Source organism: Engystomops pustulosus, chromosome 8, assembly GCF_040894005.1.
Source record: "Engystomops pustulosus chromosome 8, aEngPut4.maternal, whole genome shotgun sequence".
Classification (NCBI taxonomy): domain Eukaryota; kingdom Metazoa; phylum Chordata; class Amphibia; order Anura; family Leptodactylidae; genus Engystomops; species Engystomops pustulosus.
In genome coordinates this window covers 39,401,383-39,426,973 of record NC_092418.1, presented here as the reverse complement: position 1 = coordinate 39,426,973, position 25,591 = coordinate 39,401,383, and the positions used below count along the sequence as shown (strand labels likewise).

Below are 25,591 nucleotides of genomic sequence, written 5' to 3'. Positions count from 1 at the left end.
TTGTGAATGCTATTGAGATGATTTCCCTCTTTACCAGCATGCCAATGTCAAAGTCATCCTCTGTTAGCTAAGAAAATTAGACGTACCACCAATATTTCACTCTATATGTGTCATCGCTGTTGTTATCTTTCCTTAGAACTTCTGAAATCGTTCATTGAAGCCCAGAGAACACTATACCATGGAATGTTAGCATGGGAACAGGATCTACTGTATATGGAATCTGTCCTTGTAAACAGTAGGGTCAACGTAAAAACGGGAAAGGCTGTTGGCAAAACAGCTGAGAAGGAACTAGTCAATTATGACATGGCTGAAAAGGAGAGACATACCATTGAAATCCTAAATCTGTTTGAGGACAAAGACAGAAAAGAAATGGAGACTAATATTATTGCACTACTTGGACAGTCAGGAATGGGTAAAACTGTACAGGTCAAGAAGATCTGTCAAGACTGGTCACAGGGGAAGTTTGATCAATTCTGCTTTGTGTTTCATTTTGAGTGTAGACATCTGGATGTAGGTAAGCAGTACAGCTTCAGAGACTTTCTTTTCAAGTTGTCTACTTGTGCTCAGGAGAAGAACATTGATGTCTACCAGTACATTCTAAAAAACCCAGAGAAGGTCCTCCTAATCTTTGATGGTTTTGATGAATTTCAGGACCCAGAAGGTCTTCTTCATGGTTCCTTTACTACATCTCCAAGTAAAACCAATAAAGTTAAAGACTTATTTACTGGACTTTTCCAGAAAAAGCTACTACGTGGATGTACTTTACTGATAACTGCGAGAGTCAAAGAAAAACTCAATCAGTACTTGGGAAAAGTGGACAGAATCATTGAGATGATGGGATTTTCTTCTAATCAGGTGGACTGGTACATAAAAGAGTATTTTAAGGAAAGGCCAGATTTCAGTAATGCACTAGAATGGATTAAAGGTTACCCGTACTTGTTCAGCTACTGTTATATTCCCTTGATGTGTAAAATGATATGCCTTTTTACGGAGAAGACCTTGAAGACTGGAAGCAAAGAGCTGCCATTGTCTTTTGCCGACTTTTTTTATGACTTGTATCAAAAAAATGTGAAGGCTACAGGTACTTGTTTTAGTAAAGGGACAATCGTACAAAACTGCACAGTTGACTCGTCATGTCTTGATTTGGAATCTGACAAAAAAAGTGGGACACAATTCCAAACGCAAAAACAACCTACTGACAGTGGGAATACTATAGAACACATACCTCCTAGCAATGCACTAGCACAGAGCTTTTCTTCAGCTCTTCTTACACTTGACAGCATAAGTGACAGGAACTTGGTCAAATATGTTTCTTTTGATTCTAAAAAGAGACGGAACCAAGAAAGCTGTCCAGACATGGTACGAAGGTTTCTGATTGGTCTTCTGTACCACAATAATGGAACCCCCAGTTCAAAGTTCAGCAAGCATGTTAAAAAACAGAAGAAATTGACAGAGTATTTTCAGACATTGCATCTTTCAGGGCTCTGCCCTCATAAACTGATCGAAGTTTTACATTGTGTGTATGAAATAAATAATCCACGCCTCATGCGTAGTTTAGTCGCGACACTGAATGGATCAGTCTCGTTTGTTGATACCCGACTTACCCCACCTGATGTGTTTGTATTAAAGAATATATTGAAAATGTCAAAAACAAAAATTTCCTTGGATCTCAGGAAGACGGGCATTGATCCAAATGGATTAAAAGAACTAGTGACTCTAAAGAGCATCACATCCTACAGGTATGCATGGCATGGCATGACATGGAAAGTAGCCACATAGAATGATCTTTTGTTTTATTAAAAAAACTTTTTATTTAGGTGATTATATTATAACTTTAACAAGCAACAGATAAAGATTTCTCTATGAATGATATCTGGCCATGTTTCCCTGGACATGTCTGTTTTAAATAAATATTAGTATAAAAAGCTCCATCACTTTTTAATGTGTAACTTGTAATTCCTTTAAAAATGTATGAATAAAATAACTGTGTGTTACCAGTTTGGCACCCTGTAAACGCTGCGACACAGAACCAGAACCAGTCAGATTGTTATTGACAGCCAATTCTGTTACGGCTCTAGCGTTCCACCTGGACATAAAGTTGACTTTCTCTGACATCAGGCCCCCCACTGATCAACTATTAAAGGACAACTACCATCAGAAATATTAAATATGGTAGAGTCCTATAATGAACTTACTCATCAAAAGGTCTTCTGTCTCATACCATTTTTATTCAATCCTCTTGTCGGGGTGATTTCCCTGAAAAAGATTTTTATAAAACATGCTAATCAGCGCGCATGCATGAGATTTTCATACTGCTGCCAGTCTTGAGTGATAAGGCGGGACCCGGCTGTGTTAAGAAGAATGGGGACGTGAATATATTATCAGCCCCCAGAGCCATGGTGGCGCTCAGGTGACGTGAGCCGGAATGGCGCTGCTCATTAGCATATTTTATAAAACTTTTTTTTTAGGAAAATCGCCCTGCCCCAGGATTGAATAGAAATCTTATAGGAAAGGAAACCTCTTGATGAGTAAGTACATTATAGGATTCTACCATCAGTATTTCTGATGGTAGATGTCCTTTAATGACACATCAATACTAAATTCTGGAAAAACCTCTTTGTAATTGTATCATTCCCCAAAAAAAAATAAGTTGCTAATTTTTTTTACAGCATCTCCTGTTTGTATTGCCAAACCTGAAGATGACAACCAATAATATTGTATATATTGTAAATATATACAATATTCCTCTGCTAGCCAGCAATTTGGGCCCTGGACAGGGTATTGTATGTAATGCTGACTCTTCAGAAATGGACACTGTATATGAACTGTAACTTTGTGGAAAGCTAGAGAACAGTGGAATGAAATTTATCAAGCATGTCATGTTTTGTCATACACAGAGCCTCCCTTGGTGATACAGTTAAACTTTGGAAGATGTTGCTGGCGGATGGACAGAATTTACTACTGAAGAAATGCGTCAAGAAATTCACATTAGAGCCCTTTAAAGTGGAAACCAAGAAAGATGTCACAGATCTCATAGGTCTTGTAGATATCCAGGGTGACATTTCTGATAGGTAAGAAGTTAAGTATCATGGTTTATAAGGAAGCAGGAAAATGTTTAAAGAGACAAACTTTACAGAATCTCTCACCAAAGTCAAAGAAACAGGCTACTAGAAAGTATAGATGTCCCTACAGAACAAAGCCAGGGATAAGCTGCAGATACAACAATACCTAACAAACACTGAATGATAAAACCAGCCTTAAATGGGGCCCGGCCACTCCTGACAGGATGATACAAATCAACTGACTAGAAAGGCCGAAGGACGCCGGTTCAAATCCTGACACTAAGCTTGGTTTATATTTGCATCATGTGATTATTACAGAAACCATAATACACATAATATGTATAATATCATGAAATACTTAATATTGCATTCATTTCCCATTCAGCTCCCCAGATTCAGCACTTGGTATAAAGGAAATTCCTGCTGTGAAAAATCTGAAGCGACTCACATTTGGGTAAGTCACCAAAATCTCTATCTTTAGTTTTTCTCTCTCTATTTTTAATTTGTGTTTTTTTGTCCCCAAATTGAGTTGTTTTCTATACATGTATATAATCCATTTCATCCTCTTCTTATTTTATTTGGCCTTGGAAATGCAGTTTTTACTAAGAGAGTCACACATTTTATAAACCTAAAATTCTGTTGCCCTTATTTATCATGGCTTGCAAGCCTGAAATCTTGGAATTTGTGGCGCACGGCCAGAAATGGCACCTATTTCCTCCATTACGCCACCTCCACAACTAGGGACGTGAAGGGGGATGTGGCCGGTGGCAGAGTGGGTCTGCGCCCGTTCAGGAGTAGGCCAAGATGCAAGTCTATGCCAGGTCAGATCTGGCTTGGAAGTGCACTGCTGGTGCAGTGCATCGCAGCTCCCCACCAGGTTTTAGCAGGAGACCAAATCCCCTATGTCAGTGATGGCAAACCTTTTAGAGACTGAGTGCCCAAACTACAACAAAGACCCACTTATATTTCGCAAAGTGCCAACACAAAAATTTAATTTCTGATTTATACTCCCTTCTCTGTCACAGCTTTCATTGATACCAGCACTCTGAGGCACCAATAAAGCATATAATAGTCCCAGGTAGAGCTGTCACTTTAAAATAGCTCTGTGCGCAGCAAGTCCTAGGCCAGTGATGGCAAACCTTTTAGATACCGAGTGCCCAAACTACAACAAAGACCCGCTTATTTATCGCAAAGTGCCAACACAGAAATGTAATTTGTGATTTATACTCCCTTCTCTGTCACAGCTTTCATTGAACCGGCACCCTGAGGACACCAATAAAGCAGAAATAGTCCCAGGTAGAGCTGTCACTTTAAAATAGCTCTGTGCACAGCAAGTCCTGGGCTGTCTGGGACTGCTGGAAGATACCTGAATGCATCTCTGGTAATGGCCTGAGTGCCCACAGAAAGGGCTCTGAGTGCCACCTCTGGCACCAGTGCCATAGGTTAGCCATCACTGTCCTAGGCTGTCTGGGACTGCAGGAAGATACCTGGAGTCATCTCTGGTGATGGCCTGAGTGCCCACAGAAAGGGCTCCGAGTGCCACCTCTGGCACCAGTGCCATAGGTTAGCCATCACTGCCCTATGTTGTACATCTACGTTTAGTAAATGTGCTTTTGTCTTTTAGGCTAGGGAAGCGACATGGACAAGATGGCTTCTTAAAGCTTGTGGAAGTCCTTCCAAAACTACCTGCACTTCAACACTTAGAGTAAGCAGTGCAATGTGCCAGAATATTAATTGTGTACCGTATATAATTTACAGTGGTTATGAAAAGTATTCAGACCACTTTAAATTTCTCAATCTTTTTTTCATTGCAGACAATTGGTAAGGTCAAAAAAGTTCTTTTTTTTGCTCATTAATGTACACTTTGCATCCCATCTTGGCAGGAAAAAACTGAAATATAGATATTTTGCTAATTTATTAATTATTCTGTGACACTGATATGCTGTCTATATCTTTCTGATCCTCCTTGAGATGGTTCTACTTCTTTATTTGAGTCCAGCTGTGTTTGAATAAACTGATTGGACTTCATTAGGGAGACACACACCTGTGACCTCACAGCACAAAGTGCATATTAGAGCACATGAGAATCACTAGGTCTAAGGAACTGCCCAAGGAGCTTAGAGAATTGTGGCAAGGCACAGATCTGGCCAAGGTTACAAAAGAATGTCTGCATAAGAGCAAAGTGGTTTCCATAATCCTTAATAGAAGAAGTTTGGGATGACCACAACTCTTCTCGACCTGGCCGTCCGGCCACCGTAAGCAATCATGGGAGAAGAGCCTAAGTGAGAGAGGTAAAGAAGAACCCCAAGATTATTGTGGCTAAGCTACAGTGATGCAGTAGGGAGAAAGTTTCACAACGTCAAGTATCAGTGCAGCCCTACACCAGTCAGGGCTTTATGGCAAAGTGTGCCGATGGAAGGCTCTCCTTGAAGACATATGAAACCTAAATATAGTTTGCAAAAAAACAATGAAGAACTCCCAGACTATGAGAAATAAGATTCTCTGTTCTGATAAGACAAAGATTGAACTTTTTAGTGTTAATTCTAAGCGGTATGTGTGGATAAAATCACCTTCCAAATACAATATCAACAGTGACACATGGTGCTAGTAGCATCATGCTAGGGGGGTGTTTTTCAGTTGCAGGGACAGTACGACTGATGGTGAGGATAGAAGTATGCGACCAAGTGAAACCTCTTGTTCACCTTCCAACAAGACAATGACCCTAAACACACAGCTAAAATAACAAAGCAGAGGCTTCAGAACAACTCTGTGACCATTCCTGACTGGTCCAGACAGAGCCCGGACCTAAACCCAATTGAGCATCTCTGGAGAGACTTCAAAATGGCCTCCCCTAACGTTCACCACCCAACCTGAGGGAACTGGAGAGGATCTGCAAGGAAGAGACAGAGGATCCCCAAATCCAGCTGCATCATTCCCAAAAAACCTCATGGCTTTGCTAGCAGAGTGTACATTAATTAGCGAAAAAAATTACTTTTTTATCTTACCAATTGCTGCAAGGAAACAAAGAGTGAAAATTTTAAAGGGGTCTAAATACTTTCCGTAGTCTCTGTATAATGAAGTACGACTGTAAATGAATCAATGATTTGATAACAGTGCAGTGCTGCAGTTTTGCACAGAAGGGACTCATTATATGATGCTGTATAATGATGGAGTCCTGCCCTTTCCATTGTGTCTGTCCTTTAACTCCATTCAGAACACCAAGGTTGTGTGAGTTGGCTTGAGAGCTCTAAAATTTGTCTACAAAGCAGATCCATCATTATGGTGCAGCACTTTCACCCTCCTTGCTGTCCTCCTCTTGCACCCACAACACTGTCAGTATGAGGGGCAAATGTATACCTACAAATGATGCAAGGGCATGTGTATGGTAGGCTTATATCTGGCACATTCCACATCTGTACTGTCCCCTGCCAGATCTTTGTGCCTCGTGCCTCTAAGGAAGCTTGTTGCCTATGCCTTGTGCTTGTGTTGGGAATTCCCGTTGAGACCCCGGTTCCGTCCTTTGCTGCCTGCCCTGACCTTCCGCTACGTCCTCGACTCTGATCCCTGATCTGATTTACTATGGCTGATCATAACCTTGGGTATACAAAAAAAATTCAGTAGAATTTTCAGGTTCATTTAATCTTTTTTTCTCTCCAAAATTTCCCTAGTTTGAACAACCTGACTGAGAATCACATTGGTGATAAAGGAGTGGAGAAACTGGCAGAAAAATTTCCAGAGCTGCAATGTATTCAAACACTGGAGTACGTATTAGAAAATCATTAATGAGTAACATGATCCGTAAAGAACTACAGGGACGGACTTTTGATTTGGGGTTTTGACCAATTGTGTGACAGTTGGAAGTTCATACAAGGTTATGGTAATGAAAGTTTGGTCATTGGAACAGTGTTATTGAAAAAGCTGAACATTAACTCAGCTGACCTTCAGGAATTTCTGTTTTTTTAAAGGGAACCTGTCACCAGGAATGTCATTTTTAGCTGGTGACAGCTTCCAATATTCTATACCATGCTTATTTTAAAAATGCATTTTGGTGAGTCATGGGAGGGGCAGCTGCTCTCCTCCTTCAACTCATCCAGCTCCCTGAACCTTCCCCACTTCCTATTATGTGCATTGAGCAGGCAGGGGAGGGGGATGGTGAGGAGGAGAGGAAGATAAGTCTCCCCCTTCCTCTGGACTCACCATATGCTACTGGCAGGGAGCCAAGTAATGTAAATCAAACTATTATAAATTACTGAAATAATTCTAAATACTGTCAAGGCATTTTTTTGCCTCAGCATAGCAGAGGCTATTGGAACCTGGTGACAAGTTTGATTTAAGTAGTCCCAGTGAATAAAGATTACTGTCATGTCTTAATTGCTTACAGAAGTTACCTTTAATGGGGTTGTACCATGTTTTATTGTTATCACCTGTAGACCCTTAGACATCACTGTTATCCCGTACTGTTGGGGCCCCCATGATCACGCATACGGAGGTCCCATGAGTAGCATTCATACTCCTGCTCCATCCAGTACAATTGGAGCATCATAAATTGATAAACACAGTGGGGGTCATTTACTAAGGGCCCGATTCGCGTTTTCCCGACGTGTTACCCGAATATTTCCGATTTGCGCCGATTGTACCTGAATTGCCCCGGGATTTTGGCGCACACGATCGGATTGTGGCACATCGGCGCTGGCATGCACGCGACGGAAATCGGGGGGCGTGGCCGAATGAAAACCCTACGTATTCGGAAAAACCGGCGCATTTAATAACCGAAAATGTGTCGCTTGGGAAGCGCTTACCTTCACCTGGTCCAGCTCGGTGTATTCTGGCGCGTTGAGATGATTTGCAGCGCAGCAGCGCCTGGTGGACGGCAGAGGAACTACCTTCATAAATCCCGTCCGGACCCGAATCCTGTTCAGAAAACTCGCCGCTGGATCGCGAATGGGCCGGGTAAGTAAATCTGCCCCAGTGTTCTGATATTTATGGCTCTCTCATAGACAGAGAATTGGATTGTCAGATATATCTTTTCTGCAATTCTGCAAAAAGTGTTCTGCAATTTCTAGCACTCATGTAATATTCAAATGATGTTTGCTTAACCTGCCATTCCATCTTTTTAGCGAGAACAGGACCCCTCTTTCAGAACTCCTTCACGACTGCCATACAGACGTTTATGAAAGTCATTACAGTGACCAATTTCAAACGGCTTTACCTCCTGAACCCTGGCACCTAGAAACCCAATTCTGTTGTCATATAACACACATTTTGTTATTATTTACAGCTTTCTATTTCCTATTGTAACTTGATTCTGTATATCTCAAGCTCTGTTAAGCATCCATACACAATCATTATATCATATAAAAGGGGAGATCCTCCTGTTTAATATGACACCAGCAAGTGTGCAAGGGTTCAGGAGATATGGGTGTTTGATATGTACCCTCCTGAAGGCAGAATGTAGAAGAAGCTGCAGGAAAGACTTTCACTTTGCAGAAGTACATGCACCCTCTGCATCTATAGCTGAACCTGGAAAAGTGTGATAGAATAATGCTGTTCCTATGTATAATATATTTAGGTAAAAACTAATACTTATTGAAAAACTTTCATCTGAAAAATTACAAAAAAGCTTATTTGTTCACATTTGTAGTCAATTATTGGCAAATTTTATAAAGAAAAAAATATGTAATTAATAAAACTATCCTATCAAATTAAAGTCTCATATGTCACGAAAAAACAAAGGAAAAACTGCTATGATATGTAAAGCTTTTCCGAAGATATCGTCATTTTAAAGATGTCAAAAATTGACCTGGACATTCAGGCACCAATGACCTTTGGTCACGAAGGGGTTAAAGATCCTACCGTTTGGTGACTTAAACCCTGGAAAGATAATAATCCCACAGTCATAAGGCTTCTGCAAATATGTTCAAAACTTTTTGATCAAAGCATCAACACAAGTGGGGCTGCCCATCTCCATTTGACACCCACACAAGTACAATGTGATGTAGTCTAAGGCTACATTCACACTGACGTATGGGGGACGTATATACGGCCGATATATGTCCCCCACAGATGGCAATGGGCGCATGTCGCCCTACGGGAGCAGTACGGTGCAGCACACGTGCTCCGTACCCCGGAAAAAGATAGGACATGTCCTGCGCTCACCTCCTCCTCCTCTCCCCGTGCACTGCCATTGCCCGGTACGGGCGGGCAACAGCAGTGTGAATATAGCCTAAGGCCTTAAAATTACCAGCCTTTAAACTGCAGCTGGTGGATTGAGGTGTGAAGGCAGAATATTTTGTCCTATTTGTGAAATGTCCCAATTGTCAGAAGCAAAGTCAATAGTAACATTTGTATTTGGAAATTGCATTATACTTCTGCGTTGACTGCATAGGACTAAAAACTCCATGGCTAAATATGTATCCCATGGGTTCCACTGTATGAGTTGTGTGTGTATGAACTTAAGCCAACAGTCTCTATGTTTCTTCAGTTTGTCACAGAACAATATCACTGATGCAGGTGCAAAGAAACTAGCCGCTGCTCTTCCATCTTTGAAGTCATTACAGAGATTGAGGTAAATAGAGAATGGATGGAAAGCATCATAAAGGGTCTTTTCTGTATCATTCATTGTGAAACTGTAGAATCATACTTGTATACATGCCAGTATCTGATACATAATATTTCTGGTAAGTGCTCATGTTATAAACCTTGGCTACCAGTTATATAACGAATGTTACTGATGATCACTGTCCCCGTCTGATTGATAACAGCAAATTATGTGTTTATGATGGATCTTTGCCTGCTGATTAACCTGTCAAATAACATAATTATTTATTACATTGTTGGTAAATAATTACATAAATGTTAAAATGTTACCTTGAACATGTTACCCTGAAGATTGGTGTGTGAGCTACATTAAAGGGAACCTACCACCACGATTCTACCTATAAAGGTAGAACGGGTGGTAGGAGGATGAATGGGAAGTGAGGATAGCCCTTTTTTGGGCTAATCCTCATGTCCCGGCTACCTTTAAGAAAACTTCAATCGGGGGATATGTAAATTTTTTTAAGCGGCTACTGGGGCGTGGAGTAGCCGGACATTGCATCTTCGGCGTGCATCTTCGTACCAGTACCCGGCATCTGCGCGTGCGCAGTAGCTCCGGCCTCGGAGCTGTGGCCGCGCACACGCAGGCCTGCGTTCTGCGCGGCGAAGATGCAATGGTAGGCGGAGAAAAGAGGCTACCGGGGCGTGGAGTAGCCGCGACGTGTAGCCTCGTGTCCGGCTACTCCACGCCCCAATAGCCGCTTAAAAAAATTTACATTTCCCCTGTTTGAAGTTTTCTTAAAGATAGCCGGGACGTGAGGATTAGCCCAAAAAAGGGCTATCCTCATGTCCCATTCATCCACTTGCCACCTGATCTACCTTTATAGGTAGAATCATGGTGGTAGGTGCCCTTTAAGCATATTATAGAGCAGTAGGAGAAGATTGTACATAGTTTCCTATCTGCAGACAGCATGTTATAGAGCAGGAGGAGCTGAGTAGATTGTACATAGTGTCCTATCTGCAGACAGTATGTTATGGAGCAGGAGGAGATGAGCAGATTGTTCATAGTATCCTATCTGCAGGTATTATGATATAGAGCAGGAGGAGCTGACCCAGAAATCTGTGAAAACTGCCAATTTATTTAGCTTTCTTAATCTAAATGACACCGGCATCAGATGCTCCACAATTGTTATCAGGTTTACCCCTGGTATATTATTAAATTGGAAGAAACAAAAACAGCCTATGCCTCATGTCCTGCTGGATCCTACAATCAGGTATGGGGTGGTTGTAAGGGCCAGGCTGTATATTGTTTTTTGCTGCTATCTATTACCAAGGGCACATAAAGAATTAAGATTGAATTTTTCACTTTGTTTCATTGCAGCCAATTGTTAAGTTCAAAAAAGTTTTTTCTTTTGCTCATTAGTGTACACTCTGCAACCCATCTTTGCTAATTTATTAAACAAGAAACACTGAAATATCACATGGGCATAAGTATTCAGACCCTTCACTTATTCGTGAGTAGCAGCAGCTTTGGAGCTAGTACAGCCAGGAGTCTTCTTGGGAAGTTTCAACACCTGGTTTTGGGGATCCTCTGACTCTTCCTTGCTGATGCTCTCCAGCTCCCTCAGGTTGGATGGTGAACATTGGTGGAAATCATTTTCAAGTCTCTCCAGAGATGCTCAATTAGGTTTTGGTCAGGGCTCTGGCTGGGCCTGTCAGGAATGGTCACACAGTTGTTCTGACACCTCTGCTGTGTTATTTTAGCTATTTGCTTAAGGTCAATGGGGGTCATTTACTAAGGGTGCGATTTGCGTTTTCCCGACGTGTTACCCGAATATTTCCGATTTGCGCCGATTTCCCCTGAATTGCCCTGGGATTTTGGCGCACGCGATCGGATCGTGGCGCATCGGCGCTGGCATACACGCGACGGAAATCCGGGGACGTGGCCGAACGAAAACCCGACGGATTCGGAAAAACCGCCGCATTTAAAAAAAAAATGTGTCGCGAAAATTGCACTTACCTTCACTCAGCCCGAGCCCGGTGTATTCCAGTGCGTTCCGATGCTCTTCAGCGCAACAATGCCACCTGGTGGACGGCGGAGGAACTGCCTTAATAAATCCCGGCCGGACCCGAATCCAGCGCAGAGAACGCACCGCTGGATCGCGAATGGACCGGGTAAGTAAATCTGCCCCAATTTCTTGTTGGAAGGTGAAACTTCGGCCCAGTCTGAGGTTTTTCTCTGGGAAGAGGTTTTTATCCGGGATATTTCTGTACTTGGCTGCATTCATCTTTCCTTCAATTACAACCACTCTTCCTGTCTATACCCCCATAGCATGATGCTGCCACCACCATGTGTTACTGTTAGGATTGTATTTGGCAGGTGATGAGAAGCGCCGGGTTTTCTCCACACCAGAGAATCTTATTTATGAATAGTCTGGGAGTATTTTTTTTTCAAAATTGTATTCGGCTTTTATATGTCTTGGAATGAGGAGAGGCTTCCATTTAAGGATTATGGAGGCCACTGTGCCCTAAGAAACCTTGAGTACTGCAGAAATTCTGCAGAATGTAACCTTCACCAGGTCTGTGTCTTGCCATAATTCTGTCTTTTAGCTCCTTGGGCGGTTCCTTAGATCTCATGATTCTGATTTGCTCTGACATGACCTCCAATTAGTTTAATTAAACACAGCTGGACTCCAATGAAGGAGTAGAACCATCTCAGGGAGGATCAGAGGGAAATGGACAGCATGTGAGTTAAACAATCTAAATACTTATAACCATATGATATTTCAGTTTTTCTTGTATAATAAGTAAGCAAAAATCTACATTTACATTTATGTTTTTATTTCTGTCAAGAAAGTGTACATTAAATGGAACCTGTCAGCAGCAATTGACCTAATATACCACTAGCAGTATTTTGCCAAGTAACTGAACACCTTCCAGATCGTGTTTCTTTCATGACGCAGTGTGGGGCGTCTCAAGCAGAAAATCAACTTTGAAGTGAGGTGTAAACTGGTTGTACAAAGTAAAGGAGGTGGAGATTATAACACTGAAGTCAAGCTCTCTCTCCCTCAGAAAGCCCCCATCACTGTAATTGATGGTCCTGCATCTAGAGACCTCACTAACCAGATCTCCTGAAATACGGTGCATGATGACAATCACAGAGGAGGAGGCGTTCACAGCTCCCCACCTTGACTTCAGTGTTAAACTCTCCTCCTTGATTTTATACAACCAATATACATCTCACTTCAAAGATGATATCTAGATGATGCCACCACCCTAGACCATGAAAGAAACAAAACTAGAAGGTTTTAGGCTGTTTGACAATACACTGGTAGTGGTTTATTAGGCTTATTGCTGATGACAGGTTCCCTTTTAATGAGCAAAAAAACCTTTTTTGATCTTGCCCATTGGCTGCAATGAAAAAGAGTGAAACATTTAAAGAGGTCTGAATACTTTCCCTACCCACCGTATACAATGTTTATGTCAGACTTATTCAAATCAGATAATTTTTCTAATTGTTAATGAGCGAGACCAATTTCACAGAGACATGTAGCACTGAACATACTAAAATCAGAATAGTCAAGTATGTAATTTGTAGATTGTGCTGGTCCCTCTGCGATTGATATTCTTTATGTTGCAGCAAAGTAGAACTATGATATGATATCCAGTACATGACTAGCACTTATGTAAAAATACAAATTGTCCAATTTTTTCTCCTTATTTGCAGCCTACTTTCTAACAATGTCTGTGATGCAGGAGCAGAACAATTGGCCAAAATTCTTCCTGATATGACATCCCTCCAGGCATTACAGTAAGTGCATAGGGACAGTAGCACCTGTCATTTATCCACACTAGTGACATTTCACAAGGGTATTTGGGTGTCATGGGGCTGTGAGTGTCGGGGGGAGGAGGGGTCTTCTGCTGGGACCCCTGTTCCTAGAATTTGTCAACAGTGGTGCCAGGGAGTACCCTGCTTCTGCCATTTGTGGAGGCTGAACTTGTCTTAAAGCATGATGTAAACATACTGTAGCCTTATTCAGTAAGGTAATTCTTTTTGTTTTCAAATATGAATAAAATAAATTTTCTCTAATATTCAATGAATTGCTATTTTATTATTCACTAATTTTTATATTTATTTTTCTTAAGTTTGGAATTCAACAGAATCACATGTACTGGAGCTGAGCAACTCGCTTCAAGTCTTAAGATGTGTCCGAAAATGAGAAGTTTAGGGTATGTGCAAGGTTTTTGCTGTAAGGAAATAGCGTCATCTAGTGTTAGAAATTGAGAATGCAAAGCAATATTTCTCGCATGCAAAAGAGCTTGGTATGATTTTAATATTTTAAACAGGATTGATTGGATTGAAGCTAGAAGAATAAAGTTTAGCTCTTTGCCAATATTATTTTTATGAAAATTCTGTAAACATATTTTCTGTGTTCAGAGGAGCTTTATGTTAACCCCCTAGTTCGGTTGATTTTGTGTTTTCACTAGCAGAAGGTATGGCTGCAATTGTATGGAGTCCACTACTGCTCGCTATAAAGTAGATCAGCCGTGCTATAATGCTTATTAGTAATAATACTGACCCTTCATCCAGAGCCTCACGTATCATTTTGTGTCTCTGTAGGATGTATAGTACGAACATTCCTTATACCAGTCTACAGCGTCTTCTGCAGCAAGATCAACGAATCAGCTATGTCTCCATTGGGTGATAAGGTATTTGTTTTAGCATATTTGGAGGGTTTTCCAGCCTCAAAAAAATCGTCAGAAAATACCTTTGTATGAAAGGGATCATTTTAAATTTTGGGTCAGTTTCTGAACATGTAGATGGCAGTGTACATTTATGTATATATTTTTTTGGTCTGGTAACATTATGAATTTTTAGAAATTGTTTGCACATATTAAAAGCTAAAAAGAAATCTTATAGTTTTTATGCATTGTTGCTCTATTTGTCTTTTACAGCCTGCTTTTTTACATGCATACTGCTTAGTCCACTTGTATGCTCCCAGACAGCTTGTTCTCTAGCTCTCATGTCTACGCTGTTCTTGTTCAGGTTTCATTCACATTCATCACATGAATTTTTTTTTTTTTTTCATATCCTCAAATCCGCACAATTGCATACGTTTTACCATCAGTTGTGCTTAAAGGACATCTACCATCAGTTTTACTGATGGTAAATGTGTTCTACTAAGAATTTCCATAGAAACTACACTCACCGGCCACTTTATTAGGTACACCATGCTAGTAACGGGTTGGACCCCCTTTTGCCTTCACAACTGCCTCAATTCTTCGTGGCATAGATTCAACAAGGTGCTGGAAGCATTCCTCAGAGATTTTGGTCCATATTGACATGATGGCATCACACAGTTGCCGCAGATTTGTCGGTGCACATCCATGATGCGAATCTCCCGTTCCACCACATCCCAAAGATGCTCTATTGGATTGAGATCTGGTGACTGTGGAGGCCATATGAGTACAGTGACCTCATTGTCATGTTCAAGAAACCAGTCTGAGATGATTCCAGCTTTATGACATGGCGCATTATCCTGCTGAAAGTAGCCATCAGATGTTGGGTACATTGTGGTCATAAAGGGATGGACATGGTCAGCAACAATACTCAGGTAGGCTGTGGCATTGCAACGATGCTCAATTGGTACCAAGGGGCCCAAAGAGTGCCAAGAAAATATTCCCCACACCATGACACCACCACCACCAGCCTGAACCGTTGATACAAGGCAGGATGGATCCATGCTTTCATGTTGTTGACGCCAAATTCTGACCCTACCATCCGAATGTCGCAGCAGAAATCGAGACTCATCAGACCAGGCAACGTTTTTCCAATCTTCTACTGTCCAATTTCGATGAGCTTGTGCAAATTGTAGCCTCACTTTCCTGTTCTTAGCTGAAAGGAGTGGCACCCGGTGTGGTCTTCTGCTGCTGTAGCCCATCTGCCTCAAAGTTCGACGTACTGTGCGTTCAGAGATGCTCTTCTGCCTACCTTGGTTGTAACGGGTGGCGATTTGTGTCACTGTTGCCTTTCTATCAGGTCGAACCAGTCTGCCCATTCTCCTCTGACCTCTGGCATCAACAAGGCATTTCCGCCCACAGAACTTCCGCTCACTGGATGTTTTTTCTTTTTCGGACCATTCTCTGTAAACCCTAGAGATGGTTGTGCGTGAAAATCCCAGTAGATCAGCAGTTTCTAAATACTCAGACCAGCCCTTCTGGCACCAACAACCATGCCACGTTCAAAGGCACTCAAATCACCTTTCTTCCCCATACTGATGCTTGGTTTGAACTGCAGGAGATTTTCTTGACCATGTCTACATGCCTAAATGCACTGAGTTGCCGCCATGTGATTGGCTGATTAGAAATTAAGTGTTAACGAGCAGTTGGACAGGTGTACCTAATAAAGTGGCCGGTGAGTGTATGTTCCTTAGCAATTCCTTTATTATAACTCTATATGCCGCAACTGCGGCAATATAGAGTTATAAAAATTATGCTAATTAGCCTTTGGAACTCTGGCTACATAACTGGCGGGACCGGATCAGGCTTGTATCGGTACGGGGGAGTGAAAAAATTATAAGACGAGATGCTCTGAGGAGCTCCGGTGACGTAGTCAGAGCAACCCTGGCTGATTAGCATAATTTTTATAACTATATTGCCACAGTTGCGGCATATAGAGTTATAATAAAAGAAGCCCTGAGGAACATTGTTTCCCAGGAACTTTTTTGTAGGACATGTCTACCATCTGATGGTAAAACTGATGTTAAATGTCTTTTAATTTGAGGTGGATAACTTTTAAAGTTCATCAAAATTCAACTTGAATAAACTATTACCGTATATACTCGTGTATAAGCCGAGTTTTTCAGCACAAAAAATGTGCTGAAAAACCTCGTCTCGGCTTATACACGAGTCAATGCTAAAAAAAAAAAAAATTAATACTCACCCTTGGGTGTCCGCGATGTTCGTCGCGGCTCCCGGCGGCTCCCGATCCCTGTCGCAGCTCCCGGCGGCTCCCCGTGTCTCCTCTTCTGTCTTCTCTAGCCGGCAGAGTCGCGTCTATGCGATCTGCCGGCCGTCGCACACTGTAATGCGCTGCACCACAGTGTGCGACGGGCATCGCGATCTCCCGGCCAGAGAAGATAGAAGAGTGAAGAAGCCGCCTGGAGCCGCGATGGGGACCGGAAGCCGCCGGGAGCCAGGAGGAACATCGGGGACACCGGAGGGTGAGTATTAAGTTTATTTTTTTATCTGTATGCTACACGGGGGCAGGCTGTATACCGATGGGGGCAGTGCTGTATACCGATGGGGGCAGTGCTGTATACCGATGGGGGCAGTGCTGGATACCAATGGGGGCAGTGCTGGATACCAATGGGGGCAGTGCTGGATACCAATGGGGGCAGTGCTGGATACCAATGGGGGCAGTGCTGTATACCGATGGGGGCAGGCTGTATACTGCAAGGGGGCAGGCTGTATACTGCAAGGGGGCAGGCTGTATACTACTGGAGACAGGCTGTATACTACTGGGGACAGGCTGTATACTACTGGGGACAGGCTGTATACTACTGGGGACAGGCTGTATACTACTAAGGACAGGCTGTATACTACTGGGGGCAGTGCTGTATACTACTGGGGACAGGCTGTATACTACTGGGGACAGGCTGTATACTACTGGGGCCAGGCTGTATACTACTGGGGCCAGGCTGTATGCTACATGGGGCCAGGCTGTATGCTACATGGGGCCAGGCTGTATGCTACATGGGGCCAGGCTGTATGCTACATGGGGCCAGGCTGTATGCTACATGGGGGCAGGCTGTATGCTACATGGGGGCAGGCTGTATACTGCAAGGGGGCTGGCTGTATGCTACGTGGGGGCTGGCTGGCTGTATACTACTGGGGACAGGCTGTATACTACTAGGGACAGGCTGTATACTACTGGGGGCAGGCTGTATACTACTGGGGGCAGGCTGTATGCTACATGGGGCCAGGCTGTATGCTACATGGGGCCAGGCTGTATGCTACATGGGGCCAGGCTGTATGCTACATGGGGGCAGGCTGTATGCTACATGGGGGCAGGCTGTATGCTACGTGGGGCTGGCTGTATGCTACGTGGGGGCTGCCTGGCTGTATACTACACCCTCGGCTTATACTCGAGTCAATATGTTTTCCCAGTTTTCTGTTGTAAAATTAGGGGTCTCGGCTTATACTCGGGTCGGCTTATACTCGAGTATATACGGTATGACCCTCTATAAAAGAAAAGAAGCAATGTGTGAGGAAAACAAAAAGCTAAATCTTTAATAAAAAAAATACTTTAAAACTAAACATAGGCTTCATAAAACTACTAGTCCTACTAGGGGACTGTTGGCGATCCTTCTAGAGACCAAGTGCCCAAACTACAACCAAAATCCACTTATTTACCTGAAGCGCCAACACAACATTACAACACAAGCACAACACAAGCAGTAACTTATTGCTACCTGTTCTTCCTCATCTTTCAAATCTTTCGACCCCCTGAGGTCACCAATACTGTTGAAAGAAGGAACTCAAATGCAAACTCTTGTAGCTTCTCTCCAGAGTCTCTCTGTAGAGAAAGAACAGTGGGTCCAGCAGGATGACCTCCAAAGATAATGCAGTTCTGTCATCACCTTCTCACTTTTACCGCAGTTCCAAACAGCCAATGAAGCTTTGCTTTAAAACAGCACTGAGAGCAGCCTCTCTTAAGTTGCCGGGCACTGCAGGTGGATTTGGTCCTATTTGGTGAACTCTGTCCTGGAGCGATGGTCTGAGTGCCCAAAGAAATGGTTCTGAGTGCCCCTATCTTCTTTTCTACAGTACCCAGAACCATGCATTTTGAGATACACCAAGATAAATACATAGTTGGAATTTTGAGCTGAAGATACAAATCTAATTCCTGCCCTTTGTTTTACTTTCTGTATCTCTGGTTCTGTAGCCCACAGAATTACAATTCTGTGTGATTTTAAAGATGCGATTCTTATCTTTAATATGACACCAGTAGTATACAGTATTTCTATGTTCTATAAAACCGAAGATAGGGGCATCTCTCTTCCTTGATCCTCTAAAAAATTCCCTCCAATATTATGTGTATAAGAATTAATCAATTTTATAGTTAAACGGTGATATTTTACATAATAGTGGAAATTCTAGAAAGGACATTTCATACCCGGTATGAAAATAGAAAACAGCAAAGGGGCACATATCATGTCTTTTTTGTACATTACTGCATTACATGTGTCATAACTATCCCTGACCTCCCTCATCCTTATCCTATATACAAGCTGGACAGGGTAGTTAACTCCATGGGGGTGCGAGCCACTTTACACTTTAGGCTGCATTTATACAGCAGTTTTGGGGACGTAAATTTGGCCGAAAACTTATCTTTCCCTATAGACAGCTATGCTCTATCTTTCCCCATACGTACAGCTCGCCATTGTTTACCCCTCCTCCTCTCCAGCGTGCCGCCATATGCATCAAATCAAATGATAGGTTTCCTTTAAGGAAATTATATATATAAATCTGCATTGTTTTTTATCTCGATCCACAAATCCCCACGTCCGTGTCTCGGTTATATATACGCTACCTGGGTTGACTTCTAACCTGATATAATCCTGTTACGGCACAGGCTTATATCTGATGAAAGTTAATGGCAGACGACCATGCCCACAGGGCTCTATTTCACTGAGGCGAGTGAAAGGGGAGTGATGTACAGGATTTTGGGCGAGTGTTATATGGACAACTCTATCTTACTTCCTGTACACCCAGGAAACCGTGTGTTCAGGAAGTGTCAATGAAAATCAATAACTAATTGATCTTGCCTGCTCTTAAGGCATCTGCAGCATCAATCAATCAATCAGTGTACAATAATTGCTAAATGTTTTGTTTATTTTTCAGGCAAGAATCAAAGAAAAACAATGAATAATCAGAATATTCGGAATTGCACTAATGAAAAATTTACCAATGTTTATATTTTACATTCATCCCATAATAACAAATTATGTTATGTTTGATAGATAAAACAAGGGCACAGTCAAATGACCTTCTATGTGTAACCTACTGACGGATCTTTTGCTGCTATTGAATGCGCAAGGATACAAAAGAAGGAAATGTAGGAATGCTAGACCCAAAGTTACTTTTGGTAAACTACTATTTGGGACTAAAATGTCACACGTCTCAAAAGTGAGACTAAACAGGCAACTCATCACATGTATCACAAAAAAACTTAAGATAAATTGCAATGATTAAGTAGACCGACTTCAGGAAACCTGAAAAAGTGACAGACGAAAAACTATGATACATGTGCCCCAGTAACTTTTATTGCACAAAAACATTCACAAAAAGGCAATTATTTGCACTATTACTATGACAACTGTTTGCACTATATTGTAGTGTTGTGCCCAATTCATAGAAGATAAAATCTCACACATAGAAGGGCTGCAGTTCCATCCCCCTCCTCTGGCTACTATTACTGCATCACTCAGGAGCTGAGAAGATTTCTACAAAAAGTCTGGAGCCGTGGAATGGGAATCTATGGGCCACACTGAGAAATTGTGTATCAAAAGTTAATGTGAAGCCACTGCCATACTACTAGGCAGCCAATATGCACATATTTCAGCAAAGATGAATGCTTATTTACCACCTTGCATCCCCAAAAATTGGTTAAAAAAATTATACAATTTTACAATTTAACCTTAACCCCTTACCGACATGTGACCAACAGGGCCGAGCCCTCTCCATAGCCGGTAAGTCTTTGCTGCATATTGCAGCAAAGGCTTATCGGTAACACCCGTGATCGGTGCCAGCACCAATCGTGGGTGTTTTCCTGCTGATCGCCGCCGTCAAAGCTGCTGGCAGCTTCAAAAAGATGGTGGCGCATGGGGTGACATCATCGGGGAGCGGCTATCCATCGCCATGGTAGCCTCGGGTCTCACGAAGACTTGAGGATACTTCGGGTTAACCCATGCATTATAATGTCAGCACATTGTAATGTATGAGGAGTAAAATCCCCATGTAGTATGGCAGTATATGATAGGATCTTACAGACAACCTAGGGTTAATGTACCCTAGGGAGTCTGCAAAATCGTAAAAATAAAAATTAAAAAAAAGTTTAAAAAATATGATAAGAAAACCTAAAAACTCAAATTTCCCCCCTAGAACTGATATAAACACATTAGGCATCGCCGCGTCCAAAATGCCTGATCTATCAAAATATGATAACGGTTTTTCACTGCGTTTAACACCGTAACGGAAAATCGCGCCCAAAGTCGAAAATGGCACTTTTTTGAATTTAAATTTTTTTTTTTTAACATTGTAAACGTCATCAAAATCCACAAAAAACGACACCACCCACAGCTCCGTATACCAAAGTATAAAAAAGTTATTAGCGCCAGGAGATGGCACAATCCAAAGGAGGTTTTAATTTTTGTAAATGTATGAAAACATTATAAAACCTATACAAATTTGGTATCCCCGTAATCGCACTGACCCAAAGAATAAAGTAGACATGTAATTTGAGTGCACAGTAAAATCCGTAAAATCCAAGCCCACAAGAATACGGCACAAATGCGTTTTTTTTACTAATTTCACTGCATTTGGAATTTTTTTCCCGCTTCCCAGTACACGTCATGGAAGTGTAATTTGTTATACAGAAAATAAGCCGTCACACAGCTCTGTACATGGAAAAATAAAAAAGTAACAGATTTTTGAAGGTGGGGAATGAAAAATGAAAACACAAAAACGAAAAAGGGCTGCGGCGTTAGGGGGGTAATCATTTTACAGATGATGCAACAAGTTCTAGAGCAACATGAGTGACTTTATGTTCATACTGATAAATCATGTGATTTATGCCGATACCTTGTAAATATAGTGATCTGTAGTCAAATTCATCTTTTTACTTTATGTCTATTTCAAACAGACTAAAGGTATGATTTTGGAACATTTGCAGCACATGGCGAGCTCTAGATTGAGTGAGGATAGTTTTATGCACTGTAATATGTTGTTTTATATTTGCACTATATTGTACAATTTGTAAATGTTATTTTGTGTTTTTAGCCCTTTTTCTGCTGCTTTTATACTTGAATCTTGTAATACATATTTGACAATCAAAAACCTTAACAATGGTTCTCGTATTTCTGGACTGTGGCTTACCTATACATGAATGATATGTGACTGCATTTCTATCTATTACATTATTGATTTGGGATACAATGCCATACTATCCATGGTCTTGTAACCCATAATGCTTATTATTGTGCATATTCTCCATACTGGTCTGCTGTACAGGCAGTCCCTGGGTTACTTACAAGATAGGTTCTGTAGGTTTGTTCTTAAGTTGAGTTTGTATGTAAGTTGGAACTGTATATTTTATAATTGTAACCCCAGGCAGAATTTTTTTTGGTCTCTGTGACAATTGGATTTTAAAAATGTTGGGTTGTCATAAGAACCAGGATTAACAATAAAGCTTCATTACAGACACCTGTGATAACTGTTACAGCTGTTTATAGCCTGGGGCTAAAGTACAGTAAATTACCAACATCCAGGGGTCCGTTTGTAACTAGGGGTTGTCTGTAAGTCAGGTGTTCTTAATCAGGCACTGGATGTTGTGATATCTCTATGATGCCATGCGGTGAAGTTATATTTTCATAGTGTAAGTGGTAAGTATGATGGTGGTTTATGGGGTAGATATTCCAAGGACACATGGGGAAGGGCATCACTGCAGTACCCACATATAATGTGGGTATAATTTTAAAGTGTTCTTCCAAAATTTACGTCTCATCTATGCACAAAATAAGTGCTAAACGTCTAATAGCTGAACCCCACCGTACCGGTGAATGGGGGTAGCAATGGTGTGGCATTCTTGTACTTGCCCTTCCTGTTCCATAGGCTCCACATACATTTAATCTACTCCTTTAGAGACTACGCCAGCGTTTTCTATAGTGGTCTCGATACACCCTTTACTGTAAGAGCCATGCACCCAATTTATGCCAAGATGTGCCCCATGTGCCTTTAAAGATTTCATCATTTATTTAAAGGTTTGCACAGAAAACGCAAAACATTGTCACTTTTTCCAATAAAGAGGTTTGCCCATGAAAGAAAGTTTTAAAATTTTAATCTCCTAGTCATGTTTACAGAACAAACATTTTTAAGCCCTTACTTTACAATTTTACTCAGTTTTATTGCTGTTCTAGCTCCTATCACTCAGTGATGGTCAGTGCAACATTCCAGTGTGTGAGCGAGGACTCTCTAAGCAGACACTTCATGATCCCTCTAATGCTATGAGATACAGTGTGCTGACAATGTGCTTAGATTATCAAGGCACAGGTTTATATATACTTTTATTTACCTTCTGAATATTGTACTAGTATTTGACACATAGAAAGAGTGATGAGACGGATAAGAGATGAAAGAGGGTCTGCAGAAAGCACTGCAGTGTGCAGAAGCTATTCATGAGAAGAATCTGACCATAGTCAGGAGATTCACGAACTGATAGAGACAGGTTGGAATTATATCTGTGAAATTCTTTATTTTTGTCAATACACTAAATTATCGAATGTTATAGAATATTATTTTGTTATCCTGAGTATATTTAAGAATCTTGTCTTTATGGGAATACCCCTTTAATACACGTGTCAATGGGTGTTGCATTTCTGCTGTATTGTTTTGAATAAGGCATTTAACAAGGTACATGACATTGTTTTTGTGCTAATATACAGTATATAATGATGGGTATAATTTTACTTTTGTCTCTAAATGGGAACATTAAAGTCACAGTGTGGCTCCATTATTTCCCTAGGCACATAATTATGGACTACTATAATTCAGTGATGCAGCTAATAACTTCCAAAACTACTGCAAGTGTATCATTCAATATGTACTATGTCTCTAACCACTGACGATGGGGCGAGCACTCAAGCTCTGTACCCTGAACCCCCTCCCAAAAAAAAAAAAAACAGAATTGGATGCTATATATAGTGTAAAGAGCACTTTAAAAATTTGTTACAGATGTCCCTGTGCCATGTGGAGCCACAGAGCTACTCTATTAGTGTCTGTAGCAAATTTTAGGAATTTTCCATGTAACAGAGGGTCTTTGTATGGACTTGGTACAAGCATTGCACTGTATGCAAAGAATGTGGAGATAAAATCGTTCCTCACTCTCCATTTGGTGTAGAACTATGGGGAGCGATGGATGATTTTACATGTTTGGTCCTGTCATTATTACCACTATCTGCCGATACTGTTGCCAGTGATTTTATGTTGTCAGAATGTGTAATAATTTGTAATATTCAAAAAATTTTATAACGGTTTTTAATAAATAAATTTTAATAAAAAAAAAATAATTGTATCACTGTAATATTACATGGTAACTACATAGATGAATGGCTGTCCATGCACAACACTGACAGCTCAAAGCCACCACAACAAGAGATTCTCCACATAATGGTTCACAGAAGGGATGAATTTGGACCTATATTGAAGTCAGTCTTTTTAATTATTTATCAAAATTGGTGGCCTTTTTGGACATTGAGTAAGTTAAAGAGGTTGTCTGAGACTGAAAATGAATAGTCCATCCTTAAGGCATGGACATGTGATGCCTAGGCCCCACATTGATGCAGGCAGTGTAACCAAGCCACTACAGAGTGTACAGAGCTATTTCATTTCAGCTCTGATTCAAATCAATGGAGGCTACACTGTAATAGCAGCTCTTGGCCACTCTAGATTGGATGCAGCTGCCTGCTTCCAGCTCAATACAAGTCATTACTGCAGGGCTCAAATGTCAAACCCCTCTTATGTCCACTCTTAGACACCCATTAAACACTTTCTTGACTGCATGTGACTTCCATGAAAAAGGTCTCACAATACATTTCACAGTTGGCTCATCCATAAATATGGAGATGCCTGGTGCCACAGCTTAGCCCAGTAAAGTGAATATTTTACAGGGCACTACCTAAAGCGAAATCAGACCTCTCACCGATCTGTGTCACTATTCCACACCAATCCTAATGACTATTGCCCTGTAGCATAAACCATCCTTAAAGGACATCTACCACCAGGATGAAGGATTGTAAACCAAGCACACTGACATACTGGTGTGTGCCCCTCTGGCAAGATCCATTCTTATTTTAGCTTCTTATGCCGTTTTTTTTTTTTTTTTTTACAAAAAAGGCATTTACAATTATGCAGATGAGTCAAATGGCTCCACAGGCTCATTTGCATAATTTTTGCATTCTTTTTTTTCTAAATAACAAGGACATAAGTAGCTTAAAGTCACCATATTTGCACATATACAGCCAGTTACATGTTCCTTTAGAGCTCTATTCACTAACTGACACCCTTCTTTTAGCTAAAAATTGTTTTGCTTACATCCACATAAATCACCTTTTATCTTATATTACCTGGCATCAGAGGGGGCGTGTCCTGCTCAGACAGCCCCTCCCATCTAAACCTCCCCAAGCCTTATGCCTCCTTACTGATCACAGTTCATGTCATGTGACCAGAGTGACATCATCTCAGGTACTTTAGCCTCTTAATAATAGCAAACTGTAACCTATGAATGTATCTGACCACATGAAGTCACAGCAGCCTCCATGGACTGTTACTCCTCCTCATCCTCCATGGAGGCTGTTGTGATTTCATGTGATCACATACATGGTGTACAGTTTTCATGACTCTCGGCAGTCACTGCTGGCCTATGTAGTGGGCGTTTTTATCTCTCACTTTTCACGTTTTCAATCATATAATCCAAGCAGCCCCATGGTATAAAATGAGTTGAGTCTTTTATCTGGGGAGATACATTTATACATCTTGTAGAACAGATGGAGCTCAAGTACCATACATCATGCTGAGAGCTTTACTGATAAAGTGTTTTCTGCATAACAAATAGTATTTTGTAGTGACAGTATTTATTTTTCCATGCTATGTACTGGGAAGCAAGGAAAAAACTACAAATGCAGTGAAATTAACAAAAAACATTTTCTTATGGGTTC

The 25,591-nt window shown here is 41.3% G+C and overlaps 1 protein-coding gene across 7 annotated transcripts in view; it reads left to right on the top strand.

Annotated features, from left to right (window-relative positions):
• CIITA (class II major histocompatibility complex transactivator) overlaps positions 1-23,611 on the top strand; it is an 89,062-nt gene extending 65,451 nt beyond the window's left edge. For 4 of the 7 annotated variants that reach the window (XM_072120721.1, XM_072120725.1, XM_072120720.1 and 1 more), the window contains 10 exons: positions 137-1,739; positions 2,898-3,071; positions 3,448-3,516; positions 4,687-4,767; positions 6,731-6,823; positions 9,544-9,627; positions 13,324-13,407; positions 13,743-13,826; positions 14,218-14,306; positions 19,503-23,611. In XM_072120721.1, the coding sequence (XP_071976822.1) occupies positions 137-1,739; positions 2,898-3,071; positions 3,448-3,516; positions 4,687-4,767; positions 6,731-6,823; positions 9,544-9,627; positions 13,324-13,407; positions 13,743-13,826; positions 14,218-14,302 (2,357 nt within the window). In that variant the 3' untranslated portion in view covers positions 14,303-14,306; positions 19,503-23,611. Of the gene's footprint in view, positions 1-136; positions 1,740-2,897; positions 3,072-3,447; positions 3,517-4,686; positions 4,768-6,730; positions 6,824-8,179; positions 9,049-9,543; positions 9,628-13,323; positions 13,408-13,742; positions 13,827-14,217; positions 14,307-19,502 lie in introns of those variants that run through there. The other 3 variants (XM_072120722.1, XM_072120723.1, XM_072120724.1) reach the window with 3 other exon arrangements.
• The last annotated feature ends 1,980 nt before the right edge of the window (positions 23,612-25,591 follow it).